General features: G+C 38.6%; 1 protein-coding gene across 3 annotated transcripts in view; it reads left to right on the top strand.

The window, feature by feature from the left end:
* Positions 1-18,202, top strand: part of ppp3ccb (protein phosphatase 3, catalytic subunit, gamma isozyme, b) — a 60,105-nt gene that overhangs the window by 18,285 nt on the left and 23,618 nt on the right. For all 3 annotated transcript variants that reach the window (XM_017719479.2, XM_017719478.2, XM_017719477.2), the window contains exons 2-4: positions 1,677-1,874; positions 8,380-8,504; positions 16,274-16,385. In XM_017719479.2, the coding sequence (XP_017574968.1) occupies positions 1,677-1,874; positions 8,380-8,504; positions 16,274-16,385 (435 nt within the window). The remainder of the gene's footprint in view (positions 1-1,676; positions 1,875-8,379; positions 8,505-16,273; positions 16,386-18,202) is intronic.

Raw genomic sequence — 18,202 nt, 5'->3', positions numbered from 1 at the left:
GCTACATTTATTTACACTATAAAACACTGCTTTCACAGGGAGACGTTTTTCTTTTGTAACTTTAAGCATTTTAAAAATCTCAGACACTGTAGACTCAGATCTCCACATTCCCCTCTTATTACCTTCAGATGTTAATGTTAAAGATCAAATATTACAGTGATGGTGGTGAATAATGAGACAGAGCTGAACATGCGTGTTTATTAGGAGGAATAACGTTAGCATGCTCGGCTAAAGCGTTTGGGAAATGGAGACTGAAACTGGGGAGCGTTGGTACTCTGATAAACAGCAGGGGTTGCTCTAACAGTATTCACAACTTACAGTTTATCACTTCAGTCGCAGTAAAGAAGGAGAAACATGATTCCTTGTTCACGCTGACTGCCCGGAGCCCAGCAAAAATTACTTTTTAAAGAAGAAATATTAAATCTGTATCGGTATTGGACAATATTTACGGTTTCAGTATTGGCATCAGTATTGGAAAAAATCTCATGCTATCTCTAATATAAAATGTATATCATTTAAATTGGGCATTAGCTCTTGGGACCATCCACTAATCTATTCTCGCTTGTTCCCTGGTGGTGTGACAGTTTGCTCCAAATTAGATTATGGTACATTTAGCCAGGACAGCTACTGCATTAAAGTTCTCCTTTCGGTTTCGCTTTTTGATTTTGACTCAGTCGACCACAAGGGTCCTTGTTAAGGATGACGCACTTTAACCCGAAGCTGGTGATGCTAGAGATCTTTAACTGATGTCTGATGGTGGTTTTTGGAAATTTTGAGTGTGAAGAAGTGCATGATTCATGTAATTGGGGTGAAATTTAGTGTTTTATTTGCACAGCAGCTGCAGCAGCACATAGTTACTCAGACACACAGCTCTGACTAAGTGTGTGTGCTTTTCCACGAACCGCTGTGGCTTCTTCAGAAAGTGTCGTTCATGTGGAACAGTGGGTGTGCACGTTATTTTTCTAGTGGGCACACCTACAATCTCCACCCTCAGGTGGACAAAGGGCTTTTTATTATTCGTTGATTGTCTTTGAAGGGATGGTATTGTACATTTATTTTAAGACGTTTGTGTCAGTTTATGTACCAAAACGAGTCATTATTCATTTTTACATGATATAAATATATAAATCTATTTACATTACAATAATATTGCATATTACAATAATGCCCAGCTGGCCTGAGAACGCCTCGGAAGCTAGTGGAAGTGGCTGGGGAAAGGGAGGTCTGGGCCTCATTGCTTAGGATGCTGCCCCGTGACCCGAACCCCGGAGAAGCGATGGATGGATGGATGGATTTACATTACAAATGGGGAAGCTATTCTTGTAACAAAAACATTCTTAACATGTTAATATGTGTTTCAGTACACAAATTAAAAATTACTTTAAAAGCATATTTCAGACAACAAAATGTGCTGATATAAAAACATAATATAAGCAGAGGCTTAGGTCGGCTAGTCTTTGCCAGCTAGTCTTTACTAACATGACAACAGCTGTTCAGGCTACGAAAAACCTGATGCTTTACATTTGAATTTGGTGATTTTTTTTTTTTTTTTTTTTTTCTTTTCTTTTCTTTCTATTATGTTTTTATGTCTGACCAGTAATTGTTGTTAAGCTAGTATTTCAGCTCATCGTACAGTAGTTAAATTCCTTTCTCTGTTTTATTCTGTTTTCCTCCAGCCGTGCCGTATCCTCCGACGACACGCCTTACCATGGAGGAGCTGTATGAGGACAGCAAGCCCAAAGTGGAACTCCTGAAGGCCCACCTGCTGAAGGAGGGCCGTCTGGAGGAAGACGTAGCTCTACGCATCATCAACGAGGGCGCCAACATTCTTCGCCATGAGAAGTGCATGCTGGAGGTGGAAGCTCCCATTACAGGTAGGTGTCTAAAGCAGGTAGACTTGAGCATCTGCTGTAGGTGATCTCTGATCAGACCCTCAGGTAGGTTCCAGTACAGTAGGGCTGCAACATCGAGAGATTTTCACAGTATGATAATGATCTCAGAAAAGATTAGTTTCACTTTATCATGCTATACGGTATTTCACAATCTTTAAAGGCAGGATTTTACTGCTGTTTTGGACGACGTGGGGCACTTTGAAACTGCTTTATCCAACTAACGATTATTTTCATTATGGACTAATGCTGGAAATTTTCTACTTTAATTAATTAACTGTTATTGTTTTGTTTTTTTCCCCAAAATTTTGAAAATGATGAAAAATGCTGTCACAAATGTACACAGGTTCACATGAGGCCATGAATTAGTTGTAATGAATTAGTTGCTGCACTTTCAGACTAACTAGCACTTTTGGAAGAATGTGAATCTGCCAACCCTGCCTGACACAGAAAGAGCCTGTGAGTGAAACACGTGTGGAAAAACAGTAGGATTTCTGGTTGCTGTAGCAACCATGCAGCATAAAATCCTGTTGTAAATGCAGTTTGACTGTAGCTTCTGGTTTCAGACAGTTCTTTGCAGTTTCACTGCGGTTTAATTAGCTGTACTGTCGTACAAGTGTCGCTAGTGCAGGACTATGAAACATCTTTTGACCACGATATTTTTTGTCAAGCGATACTTGTTGCCTAGACTATAAATTGGTTTAAAGGTATCTGTTTTGCTTCGGAGCGTCTTAGAGACAATTTGAAATTATATTGAATTATATTTTCTAACTTGTATTGACTCCACACACCCGTCTCGTCTCCAGGCTTTTTATTTTATTGTTCTATTTTGAAACATTGTTATGAAATTTTCACCTGGAAACACGTATTTAAGGTTCACAACTGGACCTTAAAACCACTGCCGTGTCTTTGAGGGAACATTTTCATTGTTTGTACCTTGATGAGCAAATAATGCACCTGCACAGAACCTTTATTCCTAACGGTGTACAGTACAGGTAGACCCGCAACACAGGTACAGGTGGACCTTTCAGCCCTGAAAGTCTCTGAAGTCAGTGCTGATTGTTTCCCTCTGCACAGCTTTTAACATAATGGCTTGCAGCCTGTAATCCTTTAACAATCCGACTAATGGGTCAGTAAGGAAAAAAAACAATAGAATCGCGTAATCCGCTTGAGATTAATGAATCTGATCAGAGGAGATGGTGTACATAGTACTGTAATCCGATAAACAGAAGACTAATCACAGTGTAAACATTGGAATCCAATCATTTTCACAGCCGTAGTCTGTCCAGTCTGTTTCTGGACGTGTGCGACGGCATCATGATGACTGTTATGGAAACGAGTGACACTAAGAAGCCCTTATATAAATACAGAACTGTGCAGAAGATTTGGGTTCTTAAGCAAGTTGTTTAAAAACATTTATCTGGGCAATAAAAGTGAACTTGCTTATAAAAAACACCATTTAACATTTGAAATAAAAAGTAAAAAGAATTTGGTTTACAAAGCTTTGAAGAACAAAGTTTACTTCTTGATTTGTGCAAAGAAAGTTGAGTGGTACGGCTGCAAATGTGTGTGTGAGCTGTGCTGGGTGTTTAGTGTTTGGCTGAGAAGTTAAGTTACTCGTCCCACGTGGGAGAGCAGTTCAGTTCCAGTGTAGAGAAGGACTCGATAGGTTTCTAACGTTTTTTGCTGGTGTTGTGGTGTCATGTCAAGATCAAGGTAATGTAATCTGTCATTGCAAGAACTCATATTGCAATAATGATTTGCCCTACTACTGTTACAATATCAAGCATTATAACAGTACAAGAACCATTTTGGGTGCTATATAGAACCATTTTCTTCACTAAAAAAGTGAGCGCGTGTGCGTTTGTGTGTGTAGTTTTCATTTTTAGTAAAACACTTAAGTAGGTTAACAGTTCTTTATTACTTTTATTATTTTGTTGTTTTTTTTTTTTTTCTGATTTTATCATTAAATTTTTTACAGTACCTGAAACTTTGGTGCAGTGCTGTAAGTATAATTTGTTTATATAACATGCAAATGGATGTTTTCATCAGGTTGTCTAGTTTCAATGCATATAAACGGTTATTTCACAAGCTGCGGTCTGGACAAATGACTTCAGATTGACTAAAACCTTTATGTAAACTTTGCCATGTCTCTGTTCTGACTGATGATTCATAGTGTGGTCATATTAATCAAGGTCAGCATAGTTTCTGATGAGCAACATTCAGCTGGGACCACCTTCTGTTGAACAGCCTGGGTCATTTTCTCTGTGAGATCATACCTGCTCTATTAGGGCTGCGAGTGTCTGCCAAAACATGCTTATTTTCAGTTTTAACCTGACCTGCTGGGGCTGCTGTGAGGAGCTGGTGCATCTGTCACAAGGATGTGGTACTGACAGTATAAACCAGAAAATCTTTGATGTTTGGTCTTTTCAAAAAGTGCACCATCATTTAAACATAAAAACACTCCCACGTGTTTGATTCTGCTGAACTCGCTTCACTGTGTCAAAAAAAAGAAAAGAAAGAAAGATAAAGAAAATTAAAGAGAACTAGGACGAGACATGACCCAAAGCTCTGTTGTCTTCAGGCCTAGTTGCAGCTGTAGTGCTGTACGTTGCAATTGCAGAATATTGGAAAGTCTTGCTAAGGTCATGTGAGTTTCACCATGCATTTTAAAGAATTGTGGCTGGTTGGAGTTTCAAAAACTGGAGGTCGAAATTTAAAGTGCCAGAGAAAATGGGGCTCCTAAGAACCACCTGGAAGACCTGGTAGACATCAAAACTGCCCCCATCAGATAAACAGCACTGAAAGTTTTCATCTTTGAGAGAGAGGAGAACGTCGCTGAATGTGTTTGATTGCTTCAGAAAATGATCGGCCATCTTCTAAGACTGAACTTTGGAGGTGTGTCTGCAGATTTCATTGAGAAACAAAGGGAGTGTCCTGAAAAAATCCAAGCTGTGATGAAGGTGAAGAGTGGACACAATCTGGCTTAATCCCATTTTTTATATTTCTCCTAATGCTTGTTTTTGAGTGTCACCTTTAGTTACAGGGGGTACTGGTTGAAGTCTTCCCTACAAAATGGTGCAGCCATCAAATTAAAAGAACATTACTTCATTAACAGGCTGCTAGCAGTGCTCTGTAGGCAACCCTGCAAGTCTGCAGTGATAGCAGAGATGGGGAACGTTCATTTTCAACCTCACTGCTGGGCTTTAGTTAAATTTAGGGAATCATGTGCTTTCAGCAATGAGGGGGATGACAATTATTAAGTCTTCAGTGATATGAAGCTGTTCACCAGCTTCTTACTCAGATTGTCCCAGTTCTGATACCTGAGGTGCCAGACTGTAACTGCTGCACCATTTAAGGTGGAACAGGAAATTTTGCTAGCTAGCAACCAAGACACCAGCATAGTACTAGTGAGTTTTTAAGCTTGTTATAAAAAGAACGACCATAATGTATTGAAGCAACATTAAACTAAGATAATTAATACATGTTTACCGTAATTTTTTAATGGAGAAAATTCAAGTTTCCTGCTGAGAAATTGCTCTTCTGGTTTTCATCTGTACACTATGTGAGTAAAACAGTATTTGGTCTTTGCTATTACTGTCTGTTTGCAGCAAAAGCATCGCTGCCATTATTCCTCCTCTAGTAGGAAGTTATCTAAGAGCTAAAAAGGGAGTGTATCATTTCACAGTGACAAAGTGCTACTACACTGCTCACTGCTCATCACTTCGCTGCTTATTTGATTAAACTTGTTGCTTTGCTGACTCCACACACTTTGCTTCACCAACATTTAGGCTGCCTCCTGTTGCTGGAAGTGCCAGCTCTCATTGAAAAATGAATGATCTTCAGTGTGGAGTGTGAGCACAGGGTAACACTTTGCCCTACCCCTCTGTCTCTGTAAGAATCAGGACACCCTACCCCTAGACGGGCTAAGTGGTAGGGGTGAGGGGTGAAATGGAATTGGGCCGTAGTTGTGGAGGCTTCTGGCTAATTTTCTCTTCTTGTACTGTTCTTATTGCCACTAAATAAATGACGAGCTTGTACTTATTCACTATTTTTACTTGAAATAAGAAAAATGTACTCTGTACATCAGCCTGCTTTGTACTCACTGCTGCAGGTGCTGATTTTGCTATAACGATTACCAGAAGAGTTTACTGCAGTACACGACCTTAGTGATTTCCTGCCTGCCTTTTGCATTAATGTTGCCCTGACCCACTCAGCAGCTGCCGAGGGAAGCCAGTGTGTTTTGAAAACGAGGGAGTCCTCAGCAGCTGAGCCGCTGGATCTTTTGATTGGCTCTTTTTCAAAAGGTCAGAGTCGGTAGCGTCCCGGGGGCTCGCCCACGCGCCGCCTGCCTTTGATTCCCCAGCGGAGGCCACAGGAAACCCCCCTCACATGCCCGAACAGGTGTGAGGATAAAAATGGTGCCATCCTCTACTCCCCAGGGTCCTTAATATCATATCGCCTGTTGCTGAGGGCCAAACGGTCACATGGTACAGCATCCTCTGGCTGCTCTGCTGAGACAAGGCTGCAAGCTAAAAGTATGGTAACAGCTGTCCAAGTATATGTTGCTCTTAACAACTTTAGAAATGTTTTCTATTGTTATGAATAAACAATTGTACATTCAGTATGAGATCTAGGGCTGAATGGTGTGAGAAATGTCTAATTGTGATTTTTCTGACTAATATTGTGACTGCGAGGTTCAGACCTGGGTTTTTTTTTGTTGTTTTTTTAACCAAGAAGACCAGAATGTCTTTTTTTTTTTTTTTTTTTTTTTTTTTTTTTTTTTTTTTTTTTCTTCAGGTTTGACCCCTGCAATGTAGTGGGCCAGAAAGACAGTTGTGGTTGTGTCACAATGCCTGCAGGTTTGATTGACTCTGATTGGTCTAATTTATCTACAGGCAGTGTACAACTATGTCATTAGGTTTGATTTTTCCCTCTTAAAACTTAAGACAGCTTAAGATATTCTAGGCTATAATTTAAAACATTGCAGCTCTTGCAATTTGAAACTTTCTCTTAAATTACGATTTTGAAAAAAAAAAATGACATTGAAATTTCACTTAGAAAATCAACAAATCATTGACTAATAATTTGACCAGGGTTTCCAGACTTATTGCATATGAATGAATGTGTAGCTCCATGACAGCTGAAAGGACCATTTGATGAATTAATTGTATTTGCATTGTATGATTCTTTTCTGTACTGGTGAATCAATACATCCATAAATATTTTTGTAAAAATACCAGATGTTTATAATATCACAAGTGGCTGGCGTAGGGGTTCTCCTTTAGCAGCTGTAGCCAGTCAGCAGCCTGTTCATGTTCAAACAGACCCGAACACCCCACAGATGTTAAAGGTTAATAAAATGTTCTGTATAGCATTAAAATGGTATCTAATGTCAGTCAGTCAAATAACCTTTTTTATGACTACATAGAACCCTTTACTAGGAATCTAGAATCCCTCCTTTACTCTGAACTGAATACTGCCCCAGGGCTCATGACTGACTCATTTGAAAACACTGTACAAGCCTAATGTAGCTAACAAGTGATGGAAGCTTATGCTTCACTAGTTATATTGGAGCTGCAGACCTGAATCATCTCACATGCTGGCACGGAGGTTAACTTGCAAAGCCTGAGTTGTATAAATGGCAGTGTGTCATACAGTATCAGAAACCACATGATCTTTCGCGCAATGCTAATTGGCAGAGTACAATTCCTTATAGGTAATGACTTCTTTCGGGTATTTTTGTCTGTGCCAAACTATTCCTTTAAAGTGTGACTCACCCAAACCACCAGGCCGTGGTGTTTGTGGATTTTTGTTTTAACCTACTTCTCGTTTTGCAAAGACCACGTGTCGTTTGATTCTCTGCTGTATTCCACTTCACCCTGACAAACGGTTTCATCCTCACCCTCACTGTCCTAGGCATGTGTTACTTTTGACTTTAATGCATTACGAAACAAGAAGAGATTATTTAATCAATAACTTTAATGCTGCATCATAATTATTCATAGTATTTATAGCAGATTCTTGAAGACTTGTCTGCTCCAGAAATTTCCTTGTTTCACAGTGGATGTTAATTTTTGTCATAACATTAATCTGGATACTAATTTTAAATAATCCAGAGTTGCTCTGTCCCCAGTGCTACAGCATTTATAGAGAGTTTCTGTTGTTTATTTGAGGTTACAAAGTGTGACAGTTGAGAAAGGACGGTCATGTCAGTCAGTAAAGCACTTTAACGAAAACCATTACAGTGTAAATTTCTCATGTCATTATAAAACGTAAAAATATTGTCTTATAATGTTTCGCCCTTAAAAACTAGCAGTTTTTAGTATTATGTAACTTGTTGTTATTATTAATGTTGATGATGATGATAATAATAATAATAATAATAGTGTAGTTGTCATCAATAAAGTTGTTAATAATCAGTCCAATTAAAGTGAATCCTGAAATAGTCATGCACTACCTCATATTTCTCTTGTGTTTATGCCCTCAGTGTGTGGTGACGTTCACGGACAGTTCTTTGACCTGATGAAACTGTTTGAGGTGGGAGGTTCGCCCAACAACACCCGCTATCTCTTCCTGGGGGACTATGTAGATCGAGGTTACTTCAGTATTGAGGTGAGTTTCTTGAGAAGATAACTGTGTTTTCACCTGTAGTTCTGTTTTTGTGAACTCTTTAAAGAAACTGCAGAAACACAGAATTTTAGAACTTAAATATTACAGTGAGGAAGTTTTAATGCAGTTTGGCAGAGATCAGCTTTCATGAGAGTCAAATGTATTGGTCAGTTAGTTTGACACACAATAAATTTGTTTACAGCTGTTCTCTATAGAACTAAATGCAATACACAAACAATATACAAATAATTTACTGACTAGACAATGTACAGTAAAGACAGTATACAAGCAGTATGCAAAGTTTAATGGGAAAGTAATATATAGACATTGTACATGTTATTTAGACAATAGGCAAGTAACATACAGGTTAGGGGAAGCTATATACATAAGTGTAATCTGCATCATGTATGGGAATAAAACTGGTGCATAATGGTCTGAAGCAGGGAGTGATGACTATCTGAAGGAAAAAAACAGGAGTAGCTATGGCCCAGCAGATGATCTTACTGGTCAGCTGATTATGAAGCTGATGGCCTGAGGAAAGAAGCTGCTTCTGTGTTTGGTAGTTTTAGTGTTTAGGGTTCTGTAGTGCCTGCCAGAGGGGAGGAGTTGAAAAATCTGTAATGATTTTCAGCTTATTTTAATCATACATTTTGCACTGAATCAAGAACATCGAACAAGGTCATCTAGAAAGTGTTTAGTTCAGTGTGGAGTGAACACACACTGCAAAAAAATGTCAAGTGAATTTATCTTGATTCTAGTGGATATATAATAGTTCTTATTTCGAGATGGATGTGCACTTATTTCTAGACATTATTTACCTGTTTTAGGTAATTGTATTTAGTAAATGATGTCACTATAGTGTCGCACAGTTTTGCTGGTTTTAAGCACATTTCTTAAAACAAGCAAAATGATGTGCCAATATAGTGAGACTTCCACATAATAAAACCTAAAACGTAAAAAATCTTTGAAAGTAAGTTAATGTTAGAGTAGTTTTTGCAGTGTATAATGGTGATATTTAGTGTTTTTTTTTTTCCTCCTTTCATTTATTTCTTTATTTATTTTACTAAAATATCAGAGATGATACAGTTTAATCAACCCCAAGGTAAATGTACATGTGTTAATGTTTTCACTATGTTTACACTGAATGCTGTGCTTTCAAACACATTATATTCAGTAGGATTTGCGGCCATGGCAGACACGTGGGGTCATGCAAAGTTTAAATAATTTTAACTTCTCAGCATGGCCATTTTCCTGTGGCTACTAGAAAGGCTAGTTTTATCGGCGAGCATGCGCACTTTCATGCCCAGCTGGCGAGTGCTGCACATGCCGCCAGTGGTGTGAAATCTGCTTGCTGCAGACTTGAGTGAGGAGTGCAGTGCACACCACATTCAGTGGGAAAGCAGCTTTAACCAGCTGGCTCATTTTAAAACACAATCTCTGTGGCCTAGTGAGTCAAAAACAGTTTCATTTGAGAGATACTCTTATTCAGAGCAACTTACAATTTGATTATTTTTTTAGAGGGTTTGGCGAAGGTGGTAGTGTTAGGAGTTTTGCCCAAGGATCCTTTTGGGTATAGCGTAGGAGTTGTAACCCAAATGATAACAAGAGCCATTTTGTCCTTACAACAAAATCAAACCACCTTGGGAGCTGCAGCTTTTTCTCTCCATTTTACCGTCTTGGCTCTAAATATGTCCCAGTATGTGCTGATGTACTAGTATAGAATAGAAAATATAATATATGAAAATGCAGGCTTGCTTTGCTCTGCTTTAACTCCTTTTCTTGCTTCTCCGGCAGGAAACTTTTCAGCAAACCTGGAATAGTTTCTTGTAAAAACGTCTCTCAATATATGACTTACAAGACTGAAATACAAAAATGTTCCTGTTTCAGCACAAATGATGATTGAGGCGCCAGAATGTAGCTACTGCACCATTAAAGGTGGAATGGGAAAATTCGATCAAGAAGCTGGCGAACGAGAAACTGGCTTCAGCTTTGTGACTTTTTAGTGTTTGACAGCTTTTTATTTATTTATTTAAAAGAAAAATCGAATTCTGCTGTAACAAAAAAAACTGCTGTTATAGTATAAGGAGCTGGCCTGGGCACAGTTTAATGATTCAGATTATTAAAATAAGACTGTTTAATTAATCAAAACATCAGTGTGGTTGAACACTTCCCAGCAGCGCTGAAGCAGTTCAGGAAACCACAGATGTGATGGTAGAGACGATGACAAGACTCTGGAGCTTACGGTTTTTACAACTCATCATGCTCACTCTGCTCAGTTTGGAGTGCCTAGTTGTGTCGTTTTTCATGCTTGATACTTACATTTGCATTACTTTGGATTAGATAAAACGACCCACAATATGAAAAATCCAATTTTCTTCACTTATTTTAAATAATGGAGTTATTATTAAATTAATCGAAATTAAGCAGCAGAAACAGTTTTGAATTTGCTGTTTGTGATGTCACGAGAGCCAGCACATTTACATATATATCCCCTGTTCAACCTGCAGCTGTTTAGCCCCTCCCACTCACTGAAGTTTTAAGCAGTGTTTCAGCTCTGAGTGCATTTTGCATGAACATTTTACATTATAGGGCAGCCAATCAGAACAGAGCTCATACACATATATCGGTAACAAAAACAGTCTGATTGGTTGTAAAAGACAGAGGTCAGAAAATGAAATGACCGGTTTTCATGTGTAAATCCACCTTCAAGGGGAAAAATAGGAAAAATGTAGGATAACAATTAAATGTTTTCTTCCCTTTTTTGGAAACAAAAAGCTTAGTCACGGCGGTGATGTGCTGGTAAAAATCACTTTCTTCTTATCGTCAGTGTCCTTTAGAGTTAGCACGATGCCATATTTTCTTTCCTCGTGTTTTAGCTTTGTGTGTGCCCTTACAGAGCTGCCCTTCTGCAGTGCATGCTGGGAGTAGAGTTCAGGTGGTAGGATGAAATGTCACAGTTGAAAGAGAAGGTGTGCGGGTGGACACGCTGCTGCTCCACACCATCAAACACTGTGTATGTGTGGTGTAAAAAAGGCCACTCAGATGTTTTGGCTCTCCCTGGACATCACAGTGTTCTGTGTGAACAAAGGAGTGGACTTCAGTCGTGTCTACACCTCCCGCCGCCTCCCTCACACTGCGGCTCTGCGGTCATCAAACACTCCACAGGTTACAGTTCCACACGACGGGGATACTGAGACTAGCCTCAAATTACAGGCATCTACATCTGCACCAATAGTGATACTTCTGTAGATTTTGGAGAACCGAACATTAATAAGAGAATATGTAATTCAGGATAATGTTACTTTTGTTTTGCCAGGTTGGACTGGCTGGTAAAAATGCCTTTCAGCCTAATGAGATGCTGTGGTCAGTCATGTTCTACAGTTTCTCATTAGGTTGAATGAATAACTCACTCTAAATGTAGCCGAGACTGGACAGATCAGTTCCGTAGTGCAATTGTGTTGAGTCTAGACCAGGTGAAGCAACCCAGATTTTAAGAACAGCTGTTTTGTCTTTTTTTAAGAAAAAAAAAGACTGTAAATATGTCTCATTATGTGCTAATATATGTACTAGAGTAGACTAACAAATATAAATGAAACGCAGACTTACTTTGCTCTGCTTTAAGCTTTAGATGAACTGCATTTCTCGCATCTCTTACAGGAAACTTTTATGCAAAAGTAGAATAGTTGTAAAATTATGTGAAATCTTATTTGAAGCTGAAGTCACTTCATTTAAGGTGGAATGGGAAAATTTGGGCAAGATGCTGGCGAATGAGAAACTGCCTTAAGTGTTGTGGCTTTTATTGTTTGACGGTTTTTGGTTGCAGATTAAATGTATCAGCAAACCACCTAAAGTGATTAGAATTGCAATTGAGTCCAATAAGTAAATCTATCTCCGCCGTTTCATTAGCTACTACCTAGACAAGATTGTTGTCTGTGTAGCTATGGTGACCGGCAGTCTGTGCACTTAAGGGTTAAAGGGTGAATTAGCAGTTCTGCATTAACTCCAGTGTTTAAGAGCATTTATTGTTAAACTGTGTTAGAACAATCAGCAGAGCTTTATTTTACTGCAAAGGAGGATTATTTTATTTTTACCTAAGAATCTGATTCTGCTGTGGTGCCGAAACAGGACAGCAAGAGAGCCTCATGTTGCCGACCCCTGGTGTAGGTATTGCAATGGCTGAGTTAGGTGGCCCTATTAAACCGTTTTGATGTTTCTTCTGTAGACGCCCTTGTGTGCGCGAGCTGGTGTTTACCGCAGTACTGTGGGCTGGTGGTGTATTAAACCCACAGCACATCCTGTAGCATTGTGCACACTCAGACGCTCAGTGGTGTACTGTTTGGTGGTGGAGTTTGACTACAGTTAAATCTGAATCCTCTCGCTAATCTTATCAGGTGATGAGATCTTCAGAGCCAGGCAGGAATTTAGTGAGAGTGGTAGCGTTTACCTCAGAGCTGTACTAGACTGCGCCAGAGTTTAGTGTTTTCCCTGATTTTAGCTCTGCTAATTCACTTTTACCAATGACAACAGTAACTTTATTGGAAGCCCCAGCCAGCCTATATCCGTGGTTTCTTTATAAGTAGGTCACTCTTACTCCAGCAGGCCACGGTATACATATACAAAGTATTTAATGTGCCATTAAATGGTGGATGGAGTTTGCCAGCTCCATGTAAACTAGAAAGTTTAATTTTGTTGTGTAGGATCATGTGTACATAAGCAGTATCCAATGAGTAGCAATTTTGCCTAAACATAACAGGTAAAAAATTGCTCTGATGGTACACTGACTTATTTTAGGGAGAATGGCAGCAAAACAAATACACCCATCCTTTCAGTGCTGCTTCAGAAGCTCCACCAACAAATTTACCAACACTGTGCTGCCATTTATTTTTATATATATATATATATATATATATATATATATATATATATATATATATATATACATGCATGCGCAGTTCAATTTGTGTGTGTGTGTGTGTGTGTGTGTGTGTGTGTGTGTATGTATGTATATATATATATACACACACACACACATTTTTTTTCTTTTGATTTTTTTTCTTTGATGTTAGCTAGCTTGTGGGTTAGCAAACGTTTGCTACAGCTGATGCTGTGAAGCTATCCAGTTGCTATCATGAACATTAGCAAACAGGACAAAACATTACTGACTTTGTTGATTCTGTGAAACAGCAATAATAACGTTGCCCACCTGTCCAGCATGAGCAGCCTCCTCATCCTTTTTTCAAGCCTTTCAAATTTACATAAAGCTGAAGTCGGCTTCTTATTCGCCAGCTTCTTGTTTGAAGTTTCCCATTCCACCTTAAATGGTGCAGCAGTTCCATTCCAGCATTTCAGTTGCTGCTGCAGGATTTAAGGTGGAACATGAAAATGCAAATAGCCTCGCTGAAACACCCTCACCTGATCTAAGAGCATTTTCCTCAGACTTTGTTTCTCAAATCCTCTCCTTTTATGCTGTTTCTCCTTCTTGACGGTGCGTGGGGTTTGTAGCCCCCTCTCCTCTGTCCTGTGCGCAAGCAAGAAGACAAACATCCCCTATTGCTGATTGCCTGGAGTGTTGTTAAATTGTTTTGTCCAAGATACTTTGTTTCCGTTTACAGAACGAGGGCTATTTGCCAACACAGGATGGAGAGCTAGTGGACTGTGAGGAGATATGTGGTATATGTGAATTTGACAAAATTGGTCAAGTGTTTTGGAATGAAATTGTATCCTGCACCATTAGAAGCTGGGTGATGTTTATAGAGTGGACACAAGAGTCTACAGCACCACTTGTGTATGTAGAGCCCACTTCACTCATTTCTAACCACTTAATTTGCACTGTTCTTCAGTTGTGCTTCATTGCTTAGACTCAGGGCTGTCAGTCATTAGAAAATTAGGACTACGCCCAGTCAATTCACACATGAATGTTTTTAATAATATTTTATTATTTTCTTTTTTCAAAGGTTGCTGGATGCTTTAATATAAGTTTTACTATTTTTCTATTTTTTTTTTTTTTTAAGTTTTATCAGGTCTCTGTGGTGGCTGTGAAGGTGTCGAGGAAAAATATGGACCAAAGAAATTCTTGTTACTTTTTATTGTTTTTGTGTTTATTTGAATTATGAATATGACTTAATACTAATGTATATTGTGATAAACACACTGTATAAAAATTTGCTTAGGTGCCTAAAATCTTCACACAGTAGTGTGTGTGTGTGTATATGTGTGTGTGTGTGTGTGTGTGTGTGTGTGTGTGTGTGTGTGTGTATGTGTGTATATATATATATATATATATATATATGTATATATATGTATATGTATGTATGTGTATGTGTGTATGTATGTTATGATGCAGTAAGCAGTGTCTATGAAATATAAAGAATACAAAGCATGCTTTTGTTTTTATATTTACTCAAACGTAAACACATCAAAAAGTGAACTTTATGGTTACAGACTTGAAAAGGACTGGACAAAATGGAGCCAGCTCACACATTTTTTTAGTACTGATGTATTCGTAATGGCAGAGTCATCGTAGGTGCGTTTTCTATAGGCGACACTAGAAGCTGTGTTCCTCCTGCTGCAGGATATTCTGCAGTGCTTTTTCTTTTTCAAGGTAGATTCTGTGTACTTCAGTGCTTGGAGTCTTTTGTGTGTAAGGTTACATAAGGCTGTAATTGCACATCGCGTTTGAACTATAAAAAGAAAGAAGTAAATAAATAAAGAAGATGAGGAAGAAATGGTGTATGTTGGATCGTTGCATTTCTATAAAGAATGAATACAAATGCAAATGAAAGAGCCCAGACTTCGATTTTATGCTCCAACTACATAGCTTTCATGTTAGTTTCATAGTATTCACTGAAAAATTAATTGCATGCTGAAATATTAATAGTAGATACTGAATGATTCATAGTATGAATGGTTCATAATGAATAATTCTAAGCAGATACTGTGTAAATTATATTAAGTACGGAGTAATCCAAAGTAGGTTCTGAATAATCCAAAGTACATTCTGAGAAATCCAAAGTAGATACTGAGTAAATTGTAGTAACTACTGCGTGATCCATAGTAGATACTGAGTGACTTATAAAAGATATTGAATAATTCATATTACGTAGTCAATAATTTATAGTGTATACTGAATAATTTATACTAAATACTAATGGTATGGTAGTTACTGAATAATCCATAATAGGCACTTAATAATAGATTAATTGAACATTTTATGTTTATATGTGCATGTAAATGTATGGCCGACCAGTCAGTTTCCTGTTATCTCTGGCTTTGAGTTCTTCAGTACCATGTACAATTCTTACTCTCACGCACATGCACACACTCACACACGGCCTTCAGGCCTGCAGTGCTTTTTCATCAGCGCTGTACAGCCAACACTCGTTTGTAAATGTCAGTGAGTTTAAGAGCTGTTCTGTTTAAGCAGTGTTTGGGTGGGTTATGATGGGACTTAGGAGCGGCTCTTAATATAGAAAAGAGCAGCTGATGAAGGGGGTCCTCTTCTGTTTGAATTACAGCATTGGACTGGAGTATTTTGAGTGTTATTCATTTGTATTTATTGTAGTATTTATATAAAAAAACTTTTAAAAATAAAGTTTTGTAGAATTTTTTCACACACACACACACACACACACACACACACACACACACATATATATATATATATAAACTCTGTACTTAAATGATCAATCTGTTCTTATCAAAGCATCAGTGGCATCCTTGTGCCGTTCAGTGTGTGTTGGTGTTGCTTTCTCACTCTGCGTGTGTGTTTGCAGTGTGTCCTGTACCTGTGGACCCTGAAGATAAACCACCCCAACACTCTCTTCCTACTGAGAGGAAACCACGAGTGCCGGCACCTCACAGAGTACTTCACCTTCAAACAGGAGTGTAAGTACTGACCCGTAAACCAGCATGTGTTTGTAAAATGTTTATGCAAAATTGTGGGGACGAAAAACTGCTTACGTTGTGGGGATCTTTCTTTTCACAAGCCCCTCATTAAAAAAAAAGAAAGAAAAAAACCCAGAAATGAACAAATATGCACATGACTCTTAAGACTACGGTCCAGAGCCAGTTTATGACGAGTCTGACCACTTCCTTTGTTTAGTGTTATTACGCCTGCAAGTGATTTATGCCGAAACGTCCTCTAATTTTGCAATGTAGAAAATTTATTTCACTAAAATTAAAATCGTAAGGAAATGCTGATTGTTTGGCATCACTGCTACTGAGTGCTGATTGGGCAGCATTACTGTTCTCAGCTTCAATATTAGAGCGAGACGAAGGAGAAAAGGGTCAGAATTTAGCTTTTCCGCAGTTCACTGCCGCTAACTTCAGGTTCGGCGCTGCTGCCATGTTAACGCTGAGCAATGGTGAACATGCAGTGAAAAACGTGAATTCCAACCTGAGCTCATTAAGGTCACGTGGCCTTGAATCGTACATGCATCTGATCTAGGAACACACATGAAAGTGGTTCAGACTAGATTTAAAAAGATCAGATGTTTGTCCACACTGCTCTGAAAACAGAAGATCTGAGTCATATTAGGGCACTTCAGCGTGCTAATGTGAGTGAAGCCTAACTTTTGGCCCTTGACTGCACTTTGCTGCTGTTGGCCTTCAATGTTTTTGCTGCATGATGATTAGCAGGCAGTAAACTTTTTTTGAGTCTTTTATTTTTAACAGTGTAGGCATTACATAAAGTGAGGGCTGTTCAGTTTTCTGTGATATGGGCCCTTTAATGTTACCTAATGTTTCTCTGTCTGTTGCTTAGTAACAGGAAGCTCACAGTGCACTTTGGTGTATATGATGATGTAGTGATCTACACTGTTCACTAAAAAAATCACCACTGCACTGTAGGAAATGGTAATGCCCTCGATTACTCTGGAGCTTCATGATGACCAACATATTGCTGCTGTTGGAACGAAACCTTGTGTCTCTCTTTTTATTGTTTCTAGTTTTTGACATTATTTGAAAGCACCTATTGTCCTTTACATTGTCTAATGTAAAATGTGTAAATTTCATGAAGAATGCTCCAAAGGAAATGGCCTAAAAATACTTGAAAAGATGTCTGGTTCCATTGACTGACATTAAAAGCAGAGTAGTTTTTTTTTTCTTCTTCTATTGAAAATGTATCATTTTGGAGATACAAGGTTTTGTTCCAACAGCGGCAAAAATAAAATTATCCCTCCAAACGCAAAGCATTTCAGTTACAGCTTCAGTTTTTTTCGTTTTAATAATTCCGCTAACCGTAAATGATTGTTTTTAAAAAGTCACAGTATCAGTAAATAGCTCTGCTGCCACTGTCTGCTTGTGCCAGGATGACACAAGTTTTTACACGGTTATCATCTGAACAGTTATAGTGCTGGGGATGAAATACATTTAAGGGTCTTTTCATTTATGGTTCATTTTAAATGAACCAAATGGAGTTCTGTTAAAGTGAACCTGAAAGAGAACCAACTGCAAAGGCCTCAGTTCTTTTTGTGTTTATGAAGTAAGTGCACTGTAAATCAGACTCAGTTTCTATTTGGTCCTTTTTAGCACTGACAAGATCTCAGACCCCAACTCCATTAGAACTCAGACCCCTTTCACACCACTCACAGTGTTCACACTGCTCACAAAGTGGGCAGCATTTTCTAATAAATCTAACCTTTCAGGTGGGCGGGAGGGGGGGAGGAGCTACAGACTTGCCTACTGCTCCAGTGTTGGCTGTG

Source organism: Pygocentrus nattereri, chromosome 18 (assembly GCF_015220715.1).
Source record: "Pygocentrus nattereri isolate fPygNat1 chromosome 18, fPygNat1.pri, whole genome shotgun sequence".
In the NCBI taxonomy this organism is placed as follows: domain Eukaryota; kingdom Metazoa; phylum Chordata; class Actinopteri; order Characiformes; family Serrasalmidae; genus Pygocentrus; species Pygocentrus nattereri.
Note: the sequence above shows the minus strand (reverse complement) of the source record. Positions and strands in the feature narration are given on the sequence as shown.